The sequence below is a fragment of the Miscanthus floridulus genome, chromosome 2, assembly GCF_019320115.1.
Source record: "Miscanthus floridulus cultivar M001 chromosome 2, ASM1932011v1, whole genome shotgun sequence".
NCBI classification, from domain to species: Eukaryota; Viridiplantae; Streptophyta; class Magnoliopsida; order Poales; family Poaceae; genus Miscanthus; species Miscanthus floridulus.
The window spans coordinates 50,688,801-50,708,382 of record NC_089581.1 but is presented as its reverse complement, the minus strand read 5'-3'; the positions used below and the strand labels follow the sequence as shown (position 1 = coordinate 50,708,382).

Below are 19,582 nucleotides of genomic sequence, written 5' to 3'. Positions count from 1 at the left end.
ATACTATTGAGAATTTCTCCAATCACTCTCTTTCATGGTATCAGTGTATCACGGGAAGGTTACGATCTTTTCCGCTTCCGCTAATTGCGCGTCTCCTCCCGAGACCGCGCCACCGCTGCCAGGCGCCCGATCGCCGGCCGGCAGGCCCTCTTCCTCCTCCGCGACCGCGCGCGCCACGGCGCCGACGCGACGTGCTCTCCTCCCCGCGCGACTGGTCTCATCGATCGCCGATGCCAGCACGTGATCTGGCTGGTCTTCCCGATCGCCATCGACCGCGCGTTCCCGTTCGTGATCTGGCCAAATGCGTGTGTGCGTGATCTGGCCATGTGCATGTGCGTGTGATCTGCTCCAGGTGCTTCCCGTACGTGATCTGGCCAGGTGATCCGGCCAGGTGCGTCCGTGCGTGATCCACGTCCGCGCGGCCCGACGTCCCCCGCAAGTGATCGCGCGGCCTCGACTTGACGTCGTGGTCATCTCCTGATCCGATGGCTGAGACGGAGGCAGAATGTCAGGCGCGCGAACAGCGCGAACGCGACGCCGAGAAGGCGGCGGCCGATCGTGCAGCGGCCCTCGATGCGTACGAGGCCAAGTATGCCGCCGTCCACGCCGCGGCCATCGCCGCGACCATCGCCGTCCTCAACATCAAGGTCCTCGTGCTCTTGGTTCTGGATCGCGCCGCCGACAACTACAACCGGTGGCGCGCCATGTTCCTCACCGTCTTGGGCAAGTACGCCCTCACCGACCACGTCCTCTCCGACGTCGACAACGCCGATCGACCGGCGTGGGTGCAGATGGACTGCGCCGTGCTGACATGGATCTACTGCACGATCCATGCCGACCTCCAGCAGTCGACGATGAACCGCAAGCCCAACGCTTGCGGCGCCTGGACCTACCTCGAGAACAAGTTTCTCGGCCAGGGCGAATCGCGCGCCCTGCTGCTCTCGGCGGAGTTTCGCACAGCAAAACAGGGCTCGACCTCGATCACCGACTTCTGCCACCGTCTTGAGACGATGGCGGCGACTCTCGGCGACTACGACGATCCGATCGGGGGTCGCACCCTGGTTCTCACCCTCCTCCGCGGCCTCAACGGCAAGTTCCGGCCCATGGTCTCCAACCTCAAGATGCGGCAGCCCTTCCCCACCTTCGAGGACGCTCGCACGCTTCTTCTGCTCGAGGAGATCGACATCGACGACATCGCCGCCGGCAAGGCGGCCGGGGCATCCGATCTGCCAACCTCCTCTACGTCGACCGCCCTCGTCGCTGCTCCATGCCCCCCTGTCGGACGCCCCCACGGCGGCCACGGCCAGGGCACCCAGGGCGGTCATGGCCAGGGCAGGCCCGCCAACCAAGGCGGCGGCCACTACGGCCAGCCCGGCTAGGGCGGCCACGGCCAGAGTGGCCACGGTGGCCAGGGCGGCTCACAGCGGACTGGCTGCCGCCGCAATGGACGCGGCCGCAACCAGCAACAGTCAGCCAGCAACACCAACGCTGGCTCTCACCCCCAGCGCCGTTCTACAACCCGTGGGCAGGCCACGTTCAGTTTTGGCCATGCCCACCGAACGCCTCCGGGACGCCGTTCCGTCCTCCACCGGCTGCCTTCACCGCCCAGCAGCAGTACATGCAGCAGCCGTACACCCTTGGGCCTCCTCTAGGTTTCGGCTACGGCGCACCACCACCACCACAGCAGCAGCAGCCCTGGACGCCCATGCAGGGCATGTCCTGGGACCCGTCCAGCCTTGTCAGCAACTTCAACACCATGACGCTGACGCCTCCTCCTTCAGGTGAATGGTATGCTGACTCCGGTGCCGGTGCTCATATGGTCAACAACGCTAGTATACTCTCTAGCCTTCACCCTCCATCGTCATCCAGTCCTTCATCTATAATTGTGGGTAACGGAGCTTCACTTCTCGTTACATCTATTGGGTCACATTCTTTCTCTGCAGCACGACGTCCTCTTGTTCTTTCTAATGTTTTAGTCTCACCAAACATTATTAAGAATTTAATCTTTGTACGTCGTTTCACTACTGGTAATAATTGTTCCATTGAATTTGACCCATTTGGCCTTTCTGTGAAGGACCTTCAGACACGGAGCGTGATTGCCAGGTGCAATAGCACGGGTGACCTCTACCCGTTCTTTCCCGCATCATCCAGCACCACCACTGCCCTCGCTACCACCGCGTCGTCCTCTTCACTTTGGCATCGTCGCCTTGGTCATCTCGGACACGCGGCTTTATCCAAACTTATTAGTTCCAAAGCAATTTCATGTAATAAGCACCAAGTTGATCATATTTGTCATGCTTGTCAGTTAGGTCACCATGTGCGCCTACCATTTAGTGTGTCAAACTCACGTGTTGCTCATCCTTTTGATTTAATACATTGTGATCTTTGGACCTCTCTAGTTGTTAGTGTCTTGGGCTACAAATATTATTTAGTCATTCTTGATGATTGCACTCACTACACCTGGACTTTTCCTTTACGCCTCAAGTCTAACACTTTTAGCATCATCTCTAACTTTTTTTCTCATGTGCGCACGTAGTTTGGCTCCTCCATCAAGGCAGTTTAGTGCGACAACGGCCGCGAGTTTGATCACTCCTCAGCCCCCACGTTCTTCCTCACTCATGGAGTCATTCTACGGATGTCGTGCCCATACACCTCTCAATAGAATGGACGTGCCGAGCGCATTCTTCGCACAATAAACAACATTGTGCGGTCCCTTCTATTTTAGGCCAGTCTCCCTCCGGTTTATTGGGCTGACTCTCTTCACACCGCCACCTATCTCCTCAATCGTCATCCCACTAAAACCCTAGACGGCCAGACTCCTTACTTCGCTCTTTACAGCACACAGCCCTCCTACGCTCACCTTTGAGTTTTTGGTTGTGCCTGCTATCCTAACCTGTCCTCCACAACTCCACATAAACTATCACCTCGCTCCTCCCTGTGTGTTTTCCTCGGGTATTCCTCCGACCATAAAGGATATAGATGTCTCGACCTTCATTCCAACCGGATCATCGTCTCTCATCATGTTGTGTTCGACGAGACGTTGTTTCCGTTCTCTAAGACGTCCACTTCCCCCCAGGATCCTAACACACTTGCATTTCTAGACGATGCTGATGATTCCTCTTCGCCTATTTGGCCAAGAGCTGTGACTGCAGGTACATGACTCCCTGGCGGCTTGGATGCCGCATCTGGGACACCCAGCGTCTCCCCCTATGCTACCTCGGCCAGCAGCCAGGGTGGGCACGGCGGCAGCCCAGTCGGCCACGGCCAGCCCATCAGCTTCTCCACCGGCAGTACAGCCGGCCACAGCCACAGCGGCCCGGTCGGCCACGGCGGTCAGGTCGATCTCACTGGCCCTTCCACTGGTCCGGCTGGTGCTGCTGCCCCTGCGGACTCCACGTCCCAGGTTGCTGCTAGCGGCGCCGGACGGACCACCGGCCGCACCATCGCCATGGCTCCAGAGGCGATCACCCCCATCACCAACGCGCACGGCATGCGCACTCGTGGCAACAACGGTTTTCGGTAGCCCGTGGACCGTCTCAACCTCACCACGACGGTACCCCCCTCGCCGGTACCGTCCTCCGTCCGCACCGCCCTCTTAGACATGGCCTGGCATCAGGCTATGCAGGCCGAGTTCGACACCCTGCAAGACAACGACACCTGGACCTTAGTGCCTCGCCCCCCAGCATCAACCTCGTCACCGGCAAGTGGGTTTTTCGTCACAAGTTCAAGTCCGATGGCTCTCTTGATCGCTATAAAGCTCGCTGGGTTCTTCGCGGTTTCACACAGCGTCCGGGCATTGACTATGATGAAACTTTCAGTCCAGTTGTCAAGCCAGCCACCATCAGGATGGTTCTCACTCTGGCTCTGTCTCGCTCCTGGCCGATTCACCAGCTTGATGTGAAGAATGCTTTTCTCCATGGCACCCTGAATGAGACAGTCTACTACGTCCATCCTACTGGGTTTGTCGACTCGACCAAGCCCAATCAAGTCTGTCGCTTGAACAAGTCACTCTACGGATTGAAGCAAGCTCCTTACGCCTGGCATAGTCGCTTCGCCTCTCACATCACCTCCGTTGGGTTTGTTGAGGCCAAGTCCGACACGTCACTGTTCATCTACTGCAAAGGTGCTAATATGGCTTTTCTTCTACTGTATGTTGATGATATTGTTCTCACTGCGTCTTCTCCGAGTCTTCTTCACCGGATTATCGCAGCGCTTCGTCAGGAATTTTCTATGACAGATATGGGGCCTCTTCATCATTTTCTGGGTGTCAATGTTCAGTGCCGAGGTGATAGTCTTTTTTTCTCTCAGCGCCAGTATATGCTGGAGATTCTGGAGCGAGCCGGTATGAGTAACTGCAAGGCGAGCAGCACTCCTGTGGACACTCACTCGAAGCTCCCTGCTGATGGTGTCTCTGTCTCAGATACCAGCCAGTACCGCAGTCTTGCTGGGGCTCTTCAGTACCTCATCTTCACCAGGCCAGATATCGCCTACGCAGTTCAGCAGGTCTGCCTGTATATGCATGACCCCCGGGAACCTCATCTGAGCGCTCTAAAGCGCATCCTTCGGTATCTTCAGGGTACTCTAGATCTCGGACTGCACCTTCACCGGACCTCTCCAGCTGATCTCACTGTCTACACTGATGCAGATTGGGCGGGTTGTCCTGACACACGCAAATCCACCTCGGGTTATGCGGTGTTCCTTGGGGACAATCTCATCTCCTAGTCGTCCAAGCGTCAGCCGACAGTGTCTCGGTCCAGTGCAGAGGCGGAATATCGAGCAGTCGCGAATGGAGTCGCCGAAGCCTGTTGGTTGCGCCAGCTCCTGACAGAGCTTCGTTGTCCACTCCGTCGCACTACAGTGTTTATTGTGATAATGTCAGCGCTGTTTACCTCTCCACCAATCCGGTTCAGCATCAGCGAACCAAGCATATCGAGATCGATCTGCACTTCGTCAGAGAGCGAGTCGCCCTTGGTGAAGTCCGCGTTCTGCACGTTCCCACTACGTCACAATACGCCGACATCTTCACAAAAGGTTTGCCGATGTCCGTGTTCATGGAGTTTAGGTCCAGTCTTAATGTTCGCAGTGCTCCCAGTTCAGACTGCGGGGAAGTGTTGGATTGTAATATGACAAGTGGGTCAATCCACAATACCTATATATATATATATATATATATATATATATATATATATATATGTACGCTGAACAATCACAATACTATTGAGAATTCCCCGATCACTCTCTTTCAGTTGATACTATATATGCGCGACAGCGAAACGGACCGGATCAATGTGTGCTATAACTCTCGAGAGGTACTAAACGGCCACGAAACGTGGGCCGAAATTGACAGACAGACTTGGATCGTTAGGGAAGATTAAACGCACGTTTAATTAACGGGTCACGATCGGGGTGTCAAATTATACATCGCCAAGCTAGGTAGCAGCTGCGGCGGGCCTGCTGCGACGAGAACATGCATGTTCATGCACGCTGTCAAATTGCTCTCCTATCATATCACCAATAATTGTGCCATCTTTGACTCTCAACCCTAGCTCAGCCGGTATTTAATTTCCCACCGGGTCCTGCCCAAACAACTGCGGTTAAAACTAACTCTGACCACCACACCACACCACCTCGCTTACGTGAAGAACCGAAACATATTTCAGTTCGCGAATCGATCCATCAGAATGAAATCTGAACGCAGCTCTGATAGCGGCAGCCGCGCGCGCACTACGGACGGGCGCTGACGGTTACGTGCAGGCGCCGGCGCCGGCGCGGTCCCCGTGCCCGTGTGCGTGTCCTTGCCCCGGCGGCACTTACTACCGGCCGCACTGGAGCGGCAGGGAGGTGAACAGAACAGAGCGATCGAGGGCGTACCGTACGTGGTGACGATCGCGCTGGATATCTGAATGACTCGCTGACTTCACTTCACGTTACAGGTACTGTATGTATGTACATGTACTGGTGCCTTTCGTCTGGACTGGACATTGCGCGAGCGAGCTAGTCCAAGTGCGCGCTGAGAGCAATGAAGGCTACTGATGAGTGAAGGCCGGAGATGCAGATGCTCGAGCAAAGATTGCCAGATTGCATTGGATGTTAAATGTGGAGCCTGACTGACTGACTGGCTGGCTGGCTTTTCGTTTCAGTAGTTATGCGGGGTGTGTGTGTTCAGAAATCGATCAGAACCGTATCGTTCCCAGTGGAGCTGCATCTATTGGTTGCTGCAGCCTTGCAGCCTTGCAGGATCGGTTGCATGCAGCCGTAGAATCTCTACAGTTTTACAGGTGGGTACTTGCTGCAGCTTGTACGTATGCAGAGCAGTAATTGGGATGCGTAGGGGTTCAGAGTTTGGCCTTCATGGTCTGGCAGCCTGGCCCTGGATTGCTCTTCTGAAATCTGAACTGAAGAACCGTGCTAGGATCACATGCTTAGATGAGTAAACCACTTATCAGTCTTATTGAGCTATCGCTAGTATTGCCGAGCACCCACTAGCCGTGCCGACCACAAACAAGCGTTGTCCGTCCCCATACACTATAGCTGGAGCTAGAAGAAGAAGGGACAACAGAGTATGCACACACAATACAAGACATCAGCGTTGGCCGAAGCCCTGTCTGTGAGATGGCAAATCTGAGCTCTCTTTATTGAGTTGCCGTGGTAGTATATTTATACAACTCTATTCATCTAGTCCTAGTACAACGCACACGCTGTAACAGTAACTAGATAACATATAGGGCTGACTCTGCGCCGGCCACTGCATGTGCCTATAGGGCTGCAGGTGAGCCGTGCGGCGCCTGCACCTGCAGCGGCTACAGTATCACAGCAGGGGGCCTTTTCGGCACCGCCTTTCCTTGCTATGTCCTCGAAGTCTATGCTCTCGTGCTAAACAAAGCCTCGGGCGACGAGGCGTGCCTTGTGCTTGACAATGGCGCTGAGCTCGTCCCGCTTGACTTTGTACACCCATTTCAGGCTGATCGGACGACATCCTAGAGGTGGATCGATGAGCTACCAAGTCTCGTTTTCCTCAATCGCCTTCATCTTCTCCAGCATCGCCTGTCACCAGTTTCCATCCTGCTCGGTCAGCGCGAACGTGGGTGGTTCCTCTGCACTGACTAGCAGCAGCTCTGCGTCATTGAGCAGCCGACCAGCCAGTCCTAAGGGTCCTGTGTCGCCGACGATGTCGTCCAGCCTGCGGAACCACACCTCCTCACCTTCGTGGAAGGCATCCATGAACTCAGTGATGTCACTTGGAGGTGAGGCGAACTCGATCGGCGTCGATAGAGTTCCCGGTTCCGCCGGAGTGCTTGGTACAGTACCTGAAGTGCTCGGCACCCTAGGTTCAGTGCTCGGCACTACTTCTAGACTTCTTGTCATAACTCCTGCAGTGTTCGGCCACACTGTAGGAGTGTCCAGCCTCAGTCTTGGAGTGGTAGGCACCACTGCAAGACGTCTTGGCTCCACCACGGGAGTGCCCAGCACCCGTCCTAGAGTGGTCGCCACCACTGCAGAACCTCCCAGCACCACTCCTGGCGTGCTCGGCATCCCTCCAGGAGTGCTCGGCATCCCTCCCGACGTGCTCGGCACTGCCCCAGGAGTGCTCGGCTCCACCACCGGAGTGCTCGGCACCTCTTTCCCAGCGTCTCCACCACCATGGATGACCAAGTGCTCGATGACGAAGGTGCTAGTGAAGCCACCAGCTCCCCCCGTGCTCGGATTGCTCCAGTCCCATGCCGCCTCCTCATCGAACACGACATCGCGCGAGACAAGCACCTTGTCTCCGCGTGGGTCGTAGAGCCGGTACGCCTTGGTACCCTCCACGTAGCCTAGGAACACCATGGGTGTGCTCCTGTCCTCCAGCTTGGTGACATTTGGCTTCGTCTTCCTGACGTGGTCGATGCAACCGAATGTCCGGAGGAACGTCACGATCGGTTTGCGCCCATACAAAGCTTGGAATGACGTCTTGCCCATCAGGGCTTTGGTCGGAGCACGATTGAGGATGAACACCGCCTCCCCACAGAACCTTGCAGGCATGCCTTTGGCCTTCATCATTGATCGGGCCATGCCGACCACCGTCTGGTTCTGCCTCTCCACCACGCCATTCTGTTGTGGCGAGTACAACGTGGTGTGGTGTTGCCCCACACCCTGATCCACGTAGTACGTAGCGAACTCCACCGAAGTGAATTCGCCGCCACGATCAGTCCTCAGCATGCGGAGCTTCTTGCAGCTCTCGCCCTCTACGCGCGTTTTGAACTTCTTGATCGCTGCCACCGCTTCGTCCTTCCTCGTCGGGAGTTGCAGCCACATATAGCGACTGCAGTCATCCACGAGTAGGAGGAAGTACCGCCGACCACCATTTGTAGCAGGCGTGATCGGCCCACAGAGGTCGCCGTGAACGAGCTCGAGAGCTTCCTTCACGCTGTCACACATCCCGTCTCCGTGCTTGATGTGGGGTAGCCCTCGGACCATCTTCTCTAATCGACCAAGCGCGTCGAAGCTGAGATGTCCGAACCGGGCATGCCACATCCATGATTCCTCGGAGTGCCTTGCCGCCAGGCACACCGGCTGCTCTACCTTCAGGTCGAGCAGGTATAACCGGTTCAGGGACCTCTTCACCTTGGCAAGAAGTCGCTGCTCTCGGTCCCTAATCCTAAGGACGCCGTCCTTGATCAGTAGCTCGCTACCGCGCTCATCCAGCTAACCAATGCTGATGATGCTGGAACGCAGCTGCGGGATGTAATATACATCCGTTAACATGTGATGCTCCCCGTTCTAGCATCTGAAGATAATGGTGTCGCGCCCTTGGATAGCCACCCTTGAGCCGTCACCAAACTTTACCGTACCGGTAACATCGCCGTCGAGCTCGGAGAAGGATGTCTTAGAGCCCGTCATGTGGTTGCTGGCACCGAAGTCTAGATACCACCGCTGCTCCTGGTCGGCGCCCACACGTCCGAGGTGAACTTGGGCACGTGGTTCATCGATGTTGACGGTCTTCAGGGCCTTCCCAGGTCCTTCCACCGTCATCGCCTCTTCCTTTTCCTCGTCCTCGACGTCGTGTAGTGCACAGAACTTCGCTATCAGGATAGTGGCCTCATCCTCATCATCAGCTTACGCTAGATGAGCTTCAGCCTTCTTCTCCTGCTTGTGGTTTGGGCACTCCTATGCCTAATGGCCCATCTTCCCGCAACGTCGGCAAGCGTTGGTGTCGACTTGCTTCTTGTCCGAAGAAGCCTTGCCACGGCGCTTGCCATTGCCACCGCGGCTAGAGAAGGCTGCCTTCCTGGAGTTCCTCCGAGCAGCCCACTCCTCTTCTGTCAGCAGGAGTTTCCCGCTGTCCTTCGTTGCTGTCGCCTGCTCCAGGCATTTGTCCACCGCCCACAGACGACCTATCACATCCTCAATGGTGAGGGTGGACAAGTCCAGTATCGTCTCTATAGAGAGAGCGATCTGGATGTACTTTGCCGGCACGGAGTGGAGGTACTTGGAGACCTTCTGCTCTTCGTCGATGGTGATGCCATGGCTCTTCAGCTTGCTGATGAGCGTCTGCAGGCGGAGGGAGAAGTCCTCCACCATTTCACCATCCTTGAACTTGAGGTTGGCGTATTCCTGCTTCAGAAGCTGGGCTGTCGCCTTTTTTGCGTGGTCAGAACCGACGTGCATCGCCGCAATAGCCTCCCACGCCTCCTTAGCAGAGCTCTTCGTCCCCAACAGCTCCCTGTACTCCGCCGGTACAGCAGCGAAGATAGCCTCCAGCGCTGACATGTCATCTTCTTTATTGTCGGTGCCCTTGTCAACAACATTCTAGAGCCATCGAGCTCTGAGCTTGACCTTCATGGTCACCGACCACTCTCTATAGTTGGTGCGAGTCAGCGTCGGCCAACTTGTGCTGCTGACCTCCCGCACCGTGCGAACAATGACCTCCGATCGTGGTTGGGCAGCCACAACAGTGCCACTGCTGTCGCCCATCACCGAACCGCCCGTCATCGCCAGTGGTTAGTCTGGCGACGGCGCTTGTACGGCTCTGATACCACTTGTTGGCCTACAGGATCATCGACTTAGGTGAGTGAACCACTCACTAGTCTTGCCGAGCACCTGCTAGTGTTGCCAAGCACCCCGTGCCGACCACGAACAAGCGTTGTCCGTCCCCATACACTATGGCTGAAGATAGAAGAAGAAGGGAGAACAGAGCATGCACACATAATACAAGACACCAGCGTTGGCCGAAGGCCTGTCTGTGAGATGACAAATCTGAGCTCTCTTTATTGAGTTGCCGTGGTAGTCTATTTATACAACTCTATCTATCTAGTTCTTATACAACGCACATGCTGTAACAGTAATTAGATAACATACAGGGCTGACTCTACGCCGACCACTGCATGTGCCTACAGTGCTGCAGGTGAGCCATGTGGCGCCTGCACCTACAGCGGCTACAGTATCATAGCAGGTGACCTTTTCGACGCCGTCTTCCCTTGCTGTGTTCACACAAGGTAACAAACCGGACATCCGTGCAGGCCGGTCGGCATCTGCATGCAATTCCCGTGCCTGGAATGATGAACGCCGTGACAAGAGGATCAGAAGAGCAAGCGTGCAGGTGCAGGTGGTGGAGTCCCTATCCGCTAGGGGCCTTGTGTCTCCACCTTGACGGGAAGCGTCGTTGTTTTCCACCGCCCCTTTAATTGGTTCCGGAGGGCCAGCCCCGGCCGCTGTGTCCATGACCGGCGACCTCGATAGCTATCTATCTGTAGGGAGAAGGAGAAGGAAGGAGAAGGAGAAGGAGAATGAGATGGATAGATGTGGAATTATTTGGCTTTTCTTGATGCGTGTGACCGTGTGATGATGGAACAAAATTCGGTGCTGCCCGGATGCAAAGCGCATCCGGTGCCCACCCTTCTGCCCAGTCAACGCATGGAGGCGCAGGGAAATCTGACGGTCACGCGTCTGGGAAGCTCCTAGCGGCTCCGAACGGCTCGCTTGCCTGGCTCCTCGCGCATCTGCATGCATGGCTCGGCAGCACGGCTGCATGCATTGTGAGGCAGGGAATTGGAATAGGCCTCCACGGGCCGAGGACATGCATGCAACATGCTGCCGTGCCTTGCCTACGTGGTGTGATTGGCCCAAAGATCACGTAGCATTTAGTACAGTATGGTAGCTACAGTCAAGCATGACCAATAATGGAGATTGAAATTTAAAAGATAAAAGAGGGTTCAACTGCAAACAAAAATCATATGGCGCCCTCACAGTTAAAAGATTAAATTCATTATTACACCATAATAAAATCTAGGGCAAATAATAAAATCCCGCATGCAAAGTGTAAACTTTAACAGCTTAGCACAGTTACATGTTTTCATGATTGGATTCTCCAGCGAAATGTAATTTCCTAACTGCTGACTGCAATGTGGCGCCTTGATCAACTCCAAGTAACAAACTCGTATATCCTCCTTGTATATATGGGACAGACATGGTAGAAGAATTCCCAATCATATTAAAGTGTGGCATTGTCGCATTACCATATCCACCTTGGATCAACAGAGCAGACACGATAGAAGAATTAAGATCCTGTGTCATATTAAATGTGCGTATAAGTAAATAAATTGTGAAAAGGGTATAATTAGTCTCAATCATGTCTTACAGCTAATTGCTTTGGATCAGCAGCTCCATCTCCATTTCCTGCAGCAGTATTTGGATCCTCTCCTGCAGATGACAAAACATGAACATAAAAAATTTATTATAGAAGCAACCATCAGGGAAGAAAAAACATCTTGAATGGGTAGGATGACTACCTTTCTTCTTAGCACTTTTCTTCTTTGACTTCACTGTCTTCTTTTCAACCACATTTTTGAACCGTGTATTCTTTGGGCCTTTTACCACCTGAGGAACTCTAAAAGATATTACACCATTCAATGAGCCTGTGTCACATTCATTCGGAATTAGAGGAACCTCATTTGATTCTTCTTGCATCTTGCTAAGAGAAGTATCTGCTTGCTGGTCCAACTTCTCTATGGCTTTCTAGAAATCATCAAGAAGCACTCTTGACACTGAACACTTCAATGCAATAGTTGTAGCTTTTCGAGAGATAAGTGCAGCACGTCCTTTCAAATCTTCCTCCTCACTTCCTTGTTTGTCGATATAAAATCCCCTTTTGGCATATTTTGTCCATCTGCTTAGAATATATCAGTAAGAAACTTGTTATCTGACTTGTGAATTACATGTTATCTGACTTGTTATCTGACTTGTGAAAAAGTAAGCCTCCGATCTATCTTCATATACACATCTCTTAAAATCAGTAAGAAACTTGTTATCCGACTTGTGAATTACATGCCCGAGATGTTTAGCAGCATTTAAGTAAATGTGCCACAAACAAAGGCGATGGCTTGTATTTGGGAATACATAAGCAATTGCTCCAGCCATGGCCGCATCTTGATCAGTGAAAATTGTCCTTGGATGCTTGCCTGACATTGCTTTTAGGAAGGTTTCAAAGAGCTAAACAAATGATTCAATAGTTTCATTAAATATCAATGCAGCCCCAAAGATTATCGTCTGCTTGTGATGGTTTGTTCCAAGGATTGGAGCAAAAGGCATCTCAAACTTATTAGTCTGAAACGTAGTGTCAAATGACACAGCATCACCAAAGCATTTGTAGTCCATAATAGACTGACCATCTGCCCAGAAAAAATTTGCTATCCGACCATTTGTCTTATCTACCTGAACGACATAAAAAATGTAGAGGATCCTGTAACTGCTTGTTTCTCAGGTATTCGGCTGGTGTCTGTACATCATTGGCTTCTAAGTACTTTCTACGCTCGCGTCCAATCTCATTATTGCAATCCATTTTTGCGAATGGCACTTTGTCGGCTCCTCCGTAAAACTGCTTCATGAACTCATACACCTGGGCTGGCTTCATCCCGGCTTCTCGTATCTGGCCAATTAGCATCCTGTCTGCTTTAGTGACACGCCGTTGGGATCTCAGCTTATGCAACTTATCCGGACTAGCAAGATAATGATTATGTTCAGTTACAATCTTTTGCACTGTCCAAATCCCCTCTCTGCTGACACTAAACTGAACACGAGCATCACAACCCGTCCTTGTAGTGTCTTTTGATGGCTCGGTTTGCCGATGTCCTTGGCTACTGCAAACTATATATTTCTGAGATATACTATCATCCACTCGACGCTTTGTATTGCTCTTTCTAACGCTGAACCCAACCTTACCGACATATGTGTTATACATCTCAAAGGCTTCTTCCTCTGATTCAAAATTGATTCCAACTTCAGGAGTGATCCCAACTTTATTTGCCACCTGTTGTAAAATGAGATGATGATTAATTATTCAGTCATGTTATGCATGATCGTACCAAAATAGATGAGTAACATGCGATGTTTCTGCATTATAGTATAAATGAACATGCGATGACCCTACCTGTGATGGCTGCTCTCTGTCGACTCCATGACCACCATCAGCGATTGCATCATCCTCATGTGCATTTGAGGTTGCCTGCTGTGAGCCTGTATCATATGCTTTGTTGATTTATTTCTTCTTTGTGTTGATAGTTTGGAAGGAGCTGGAGAAGGAGAACAGGGAGTTCTTCGAGACGTACAAGAAGGATCCGCTGGGAGAAGAGTCGACGCAGAAGAATCCATCTGAGAAGAAGCCTTCCACTCCCAAGAGCCTCAGACGACGACGGGTAGATGGACTACCGCCGGTGGTCCTTCACGGAACTGTCTCCGGTGGTGCGATCAGTGCTTGCAGGCGATTCAGTAGCTCGTGTAAAGATTGCAAAAGATGAATTGCACAACGCTGATGATTGCAACGATGAATATTTTTTTAACCCTAATGAGTCAGCGTGTTCGAACCTCGACGGCGACGTCCGCCGGCCAGATGGAGGACGTGACGCGCCGGGCTAGATGGAGGAGGAGGCGGCGGCGGCGGCGTGTTCGAGCCTCGACGGCGCTGGTCCGCTGGGCCAGATGGAGGAGGCGGTGGCGGCGGCTCAGATTGGATTAGGCGGCGGCGGCAGTGCGTTGCCAGAACCCAAACCCTCGGCCGCGCCTATTCCAATTTCCTGCCTCGCGATGCATGCAGCCGCGCTACCGAGCCATGCATGCAGATGCGCGAGGAGCCAGGCAAGCGAGCCGTTTGGAACCGTCCAGACACGCGACCGTCAGATTTCCCTGCGCCTCCACGCGTCGACCGGGCGGAAGGGTGGGCACCGGATGCGCTTTGCATCCGGGCAGCACCGAATTTTGTTCCGTGATGATGGCTGGCGCAACCGCAGCCACACGCGTGTGGCTGGTCAATCCGGCCGCTTGTTAGCTAGCCGTGCCGCCTGCTGCTGCCGTGAAGGTGGCCAACAGTGACGCCACTAGCTAGCTAGCATGCTGCTGACAGCGAGATGCTTTCACTTCAGCTCGCTAGCTCTTGCATGCTCCTCCAAGGAAGGCATCGATCGTTTGCTGGGGCTAAAAAGAGCCGGGGTGACCGTGACCTTCAAGCTTTGGCTTGATTTTACTTTACCTGCTTGCAATTGCTTAGTTGTGTTCATTATGGCATCTCATCATCATATAAAGGCGCTTTACTTAAGGTGGCCAATTTGCGCCGCAACTTGATCGACTCCTGGAATCTTCTTTTAGTCGTCAACTCGATCGATCGATCAAGTTTTAGGATTTTGTTCTCGTCTATAGTATACAACTACATATATATGTGAAAACTGACTTGCGCGCTTAATTTCCAACTAAAAAACATTACATCGAATTTCTTACTAATGAAGCACCCACACCACACATTAGTCCTCGGCAAACCGGAGCAAGGCAATTATTCAGATTTATGCCGGCCGGACTCCAGTATCGAACACAAACATGCATGGAACATGGTGGGAAAAACATTCTAGACATCCTTATCTGGAAAACGCCCAACATCTTAAATTGAAAGCTGACAGAACAGAACCAGGTCAAACAAAACGATGATAGGAACTGGTCAGCGCGTACACTCCGGTCAAATATCGTGGAAAAATGAAGGAACAACAGCGAGGCTAGCTCTCTGTCTGCACGCACGCGCGCGAAACCGTGTTCTTCTTCTTCACCGGCCGCATGATCCCGTCCGCATTTTCACAGCAGGCAGCCCACCAGCAGCTAGCTACCATACATGCATGCCGGCCTCTCGATCTCGCCTCGCTTGTTGCCAGTTGCCGCCGATCCCGATTGACGTTTGACAGCCGACGATGGAATGTAATGCTGCGACTGCGACGGCTGCGGCCTGCGGGCTTCACCGCTTCAACGATGGTAAAAGAAGACCAATTCTCCCTTGCTTTCCTTCCCTACGAGTAAGAGTAGTAAAAGGCAAGGCCTTGTTGTCGCCATTGACATCGGCAGCGGTAACTGTCACCCACCCGCTCGGTCGCCGGCATGCATGGATCGGACGAACAGTAGTGCAATTTGACTTCAAATGCATGCACGAGCCGTCCTGATAAGTGATAACATAGCTCGTTCATACTAGTCAGGAGTACTAGTAGTTTCGTTCGTTAGCGTCGACGCTAATGATGGCCGGCGCGGCCGTACGTACGATCAAGAGTTCGTCATCAGCCCAACAATCTCGCCTCCTCCCGCCCAGGTGAGGAACTGTACGTCTTCGCGTCTCGAAAGCGTATTTAGATGCTCTGACTTTCTTCAACCATGCGCAATAAGATACCGTGGAAGTAGGGCGCACGTGCGAGCCACGCGTGCCAAACTTCTTTTTATTTATTTTTTCTTTTTCATTCACGCACGCACGTGTGGTTGCATATGTGCACCCTTTTCTATCTTAAAAAAGTGCATTTTTTTAGAATTACACAATACAGCTTTGACCCTCACAACACGCACACACACTTACTCCTATGAACACATGTACGCAAACTCTATTCCTATGAACACCTCCGAATGACTGAGCCGGCAGGACATAAGATTTACGAAGTCACCACAGATGTCCCGTTGTCGACGGGAACGTCGTCTACCATTGAAACCATAGCGTCGTTAAATTCTTATAAAGTTATACTAATAATTATGATATTAAATAATAATGATTATCAGATTTATTATATGAAGTATATTTTCATATATTATATGTCTTTGGAATAATAAATGTTGATACTATTTTTTTATAAATATTTAGTAGAAGTGTATTCTTTTTTAAAAGGAGGGACTACGTGCGAGCAAGATAATGATTAAGCTTTCAACAAATGGGTAGTTATTGCACGCAACAAACACCATGTACAAATGCAGGGTTATCTAATTATGGATAGTCCCTAAATGATTTTAAATAAAAAAGTTTGAACTAAAAAGTTTTATATCTCATCAAGTACTACAACTTTGGTTTAGATTGTATCTCCATCTGTGGTCATTTGAAAATCCAAATAAATGAATTTCAGAACTCTAAGAACTTAAAATATAACAGGGACTCTAAATGATTTTAAATGAAAAAGTTATCAACAACAAAGTCGTAGATCTCTCTAATCTCTACAACTTTAATATAAACGTTTTCTTCATCTGATATTAGTATGTTGCATGCTAGCTTTAAAACTAACTAGACATCTCAAGCTAGCTAATTATTAATACACATTCTCTAATGCATAACAATCCAAAATTATACTTTTTGTTAGATTAATGTACCAAGAAAACACATATTTCATTCCACAAACATGTCAGATGAGCATTTGTGTCTATAAAATGCAATGTCTAACTAACAAACCCGCAATGAGTCCATTGTATTTGTGGTTAAGAGAAATGGCCAGAAAACGAATATTTTTTCTTGGAGGCTAAAACAATTTACTCGAGGGTTTGCACCCAAAGAAACTAGCACTTCCTTGGCAGTTTCCAATTACAGCAAAGGAAATTGTCATTTTCCATGGTGGTGTAGAATAACACCCAACGATTTGCAATAACACTCAAGGAAATATGGAATTACCTTGGCAGTTACAAATAGCACCCAAAGAAATGTGAAATTACCTTGGCCATTTGTTATAACACTCAAGAAAATATGAAATTTCCTTGGCAGACGGTTTGGGATAACACTCAAGAAATATGCATATCCTTAGGTTTTCTACCACCGCTAAGTTAATAATATATTCTTGAGGGTTCAATTTTTCCCTCAAGGAAGTTATTTAGCTACCATCGATATTATTCCATTTTCTGGTAGTGCTCCGTGTTCTATCCACTACTATAGAATGGACTTGTTGTCCCGGGCGGTAACGGCCTTTAGTCCCGGTTACCGCGCCAGGACAACGATCCCGGGACTAAAGGTGAAACCTTCAGTCCTGGGTCATCGAGCCGGGACTAAAGAGGGACCTTTAGTCCCGGTTAGTGTTATCAACCGAGACTAAAGGCCCTCCAGCCAAGCAAACCTGGCGCACCCTTTAGTCCCGGTTGGTAACCCCAACCGGGACTAAAGGTTCCTTTTCTTTTTTTTTTGTTTAATTTGTTTTCAGTTCAGTTACACATATTTGTTTAATATATAATATGTTTTTATGTACGTATTCTACGCTGCTAATATAAATACACGCACGCATATAATTACATCTAATTCTCATCTCGAGCATTATTATATTCGAATAAAGTATGAAACTATATATATTATAGATATATATGTATATATACAACACTTTCATAATCTTATTCTCGAAAATAACGATATCAATAAACATTTAATTTACATCATTAGTTCCTTAGATCAAAGTAGAACTCGCCGTTGAGATTTAGCATTTTTTCTAAAAGATATCCTGCTATTGACTCTTGAACTACTTTCAGATTGTCTTTTTACATGACCCTTCGTTTCAACCATTCAGTCTTGCATTTGAAATAAAACGAAAAGTATTAATACATATATATATATATATTCATTTAAAAATAAATAAAAAATTGATATATACGTACTCTGAGGACATCTTCAGGAGTTCTTCTTATGTATGTAGTGATAAATTCACAAACGTAGTATCCACATAAGTTATTACCTGGTTCCTGCCATAAACACCACTGTACGAGAAGAAGATTATTCTCATCATCTCACACGTAAATTGAAGTACGATATAGTAATTAAACACATGGGGAAGTATATATAGTACTACTTACTGGTATTTCAACTACATTAAGTGGTGCCTTGCAATCCTTGCGGTGTTGCCGAATAAACTCTTTCCAAACCCTGTGCGACCAATAATGTACGATCGTTAATAAATTATGGCAAAGTCTATTCAATAATAGTTGTGCGCGAGAGATCGAAATTACCCCTAGATAATGTCTATCATATCTTGGTATAGTGCTCGCTCTTTTCTCAATGAGTCCAAGATTACTAACTGACTTGAGTTTAACTCAATGACAATAAGTATCCAGTGAAACCTACATTGGTTTATACACACACGTACATGCATATAAGTTGTATTGATATTACATAAAATGTGTAGACTACATTATTATTAACACTTACTTAAAGTTGTATGGGAAAAGTATTGTTGTCTTGTCGTGCTGCTTCACGAAGAACTTCATGATATTCGTCTGTGCTTCAGATACCCAGTGGTCCTTGATAATAATATCGGTTTTGAATACGATATAAGGATCAATGAAGCCAACACTGGTGTCTTGTATTCTTTGGAGCTCTAACATCTGTAATTTGTATATAAATATAAGTTACATGTGAGGATAATTATATACACGTACGCACGGAAGTGAGTTTATTAAATAAAAGTAAGAATCACTTACAAACAAAAGGAGCTAATGATTGATTTGTCCAGAGCATCCAAGTGGAATAGTTGATGCAATTCTTCGAAACTAATATGTAAGATGTCATCTCCACAGAAGTAATGATGGTCTCTAAATCTGACAAAGATCCACTGCTCACCCCTGCCACACGCCTGCATGTACCACTTGTTGAGCAAGTACATTTGCGTACCCAATTCATTCAGAGCCGCAGGGTTGTACAGACTTTTGCCAAATTTATAAGTCTTCCAGGTATCAACTTCCAGGTTCTGGATTAGAGCTTTGCCCGTCACTTGATCCAAGGTTAAACCAGTTTGTTCAAAAAAATCATTAAGGTCTTGAACCGACACTTCTCCAGAGTTGTCTGGTCGATAGACTTCTATGTTGAAACCATATTGATTAGCAACAACAAAATTTTATATTGGTTGCTTCTGTTGTCCGAGCTGTGGGACATCCTTCCCTGATGCTCTTTTCCTTTTCTTATGTGCATCATGTGACTTTACGAGGGAGCGGTCATAGTCTGATAGTGATGGTGGCTTACGAACTTCAAGCATCTTTTTCTTGTGAGCTTCGACTTTCTGCCTCAGTTGATCTCGTGGTATGTAAAAGTACGACTTCTACTTAAGCTTCGCTTGTCTCTGCTTTTGGATATCTATAAAAAATCTTTCACTTTTTTGCCTTCTTCAGCTGCTATTTGCTCATCAGTCTTTTCAGGAAGTATTTTTTGAGAAATAACTCTTTTTTTGGGGTCTTCTTTGCCGCCGGGACCTTAGACGTCTTTGTAGTGTGTTGCTGTGGAGGTGGTGGGGGCGGTGTTGGAGACCGGCGTGGAGGCGATGAGGCCAGTGTTGGAGTCTGGTGTGGAGGCGTTGGAGATCGT

The 19,582-nt window shown here is 49.7% G+C and overlaps 1 protein-coding gene across 1 annotated transcript; it reads left to right on the top strand.

Moving 5' to 3' along the window:
• Positions 1-485: 485 nt before the first annotated feature.
• On the top strand, positions 486-1,379 carry LOC136536528 (uncharacterized). The gene has a single exon (XM_066528793.1). The coding sequence runs from the start codon at positions 486-488 to the stop codon at positions 1,377-1,379; it is 894 nt and encodes a 297-aa protein (XP_066384890.1).
• Positions 1,380-19,582: the final 18,203 nt, after the last annotated feature.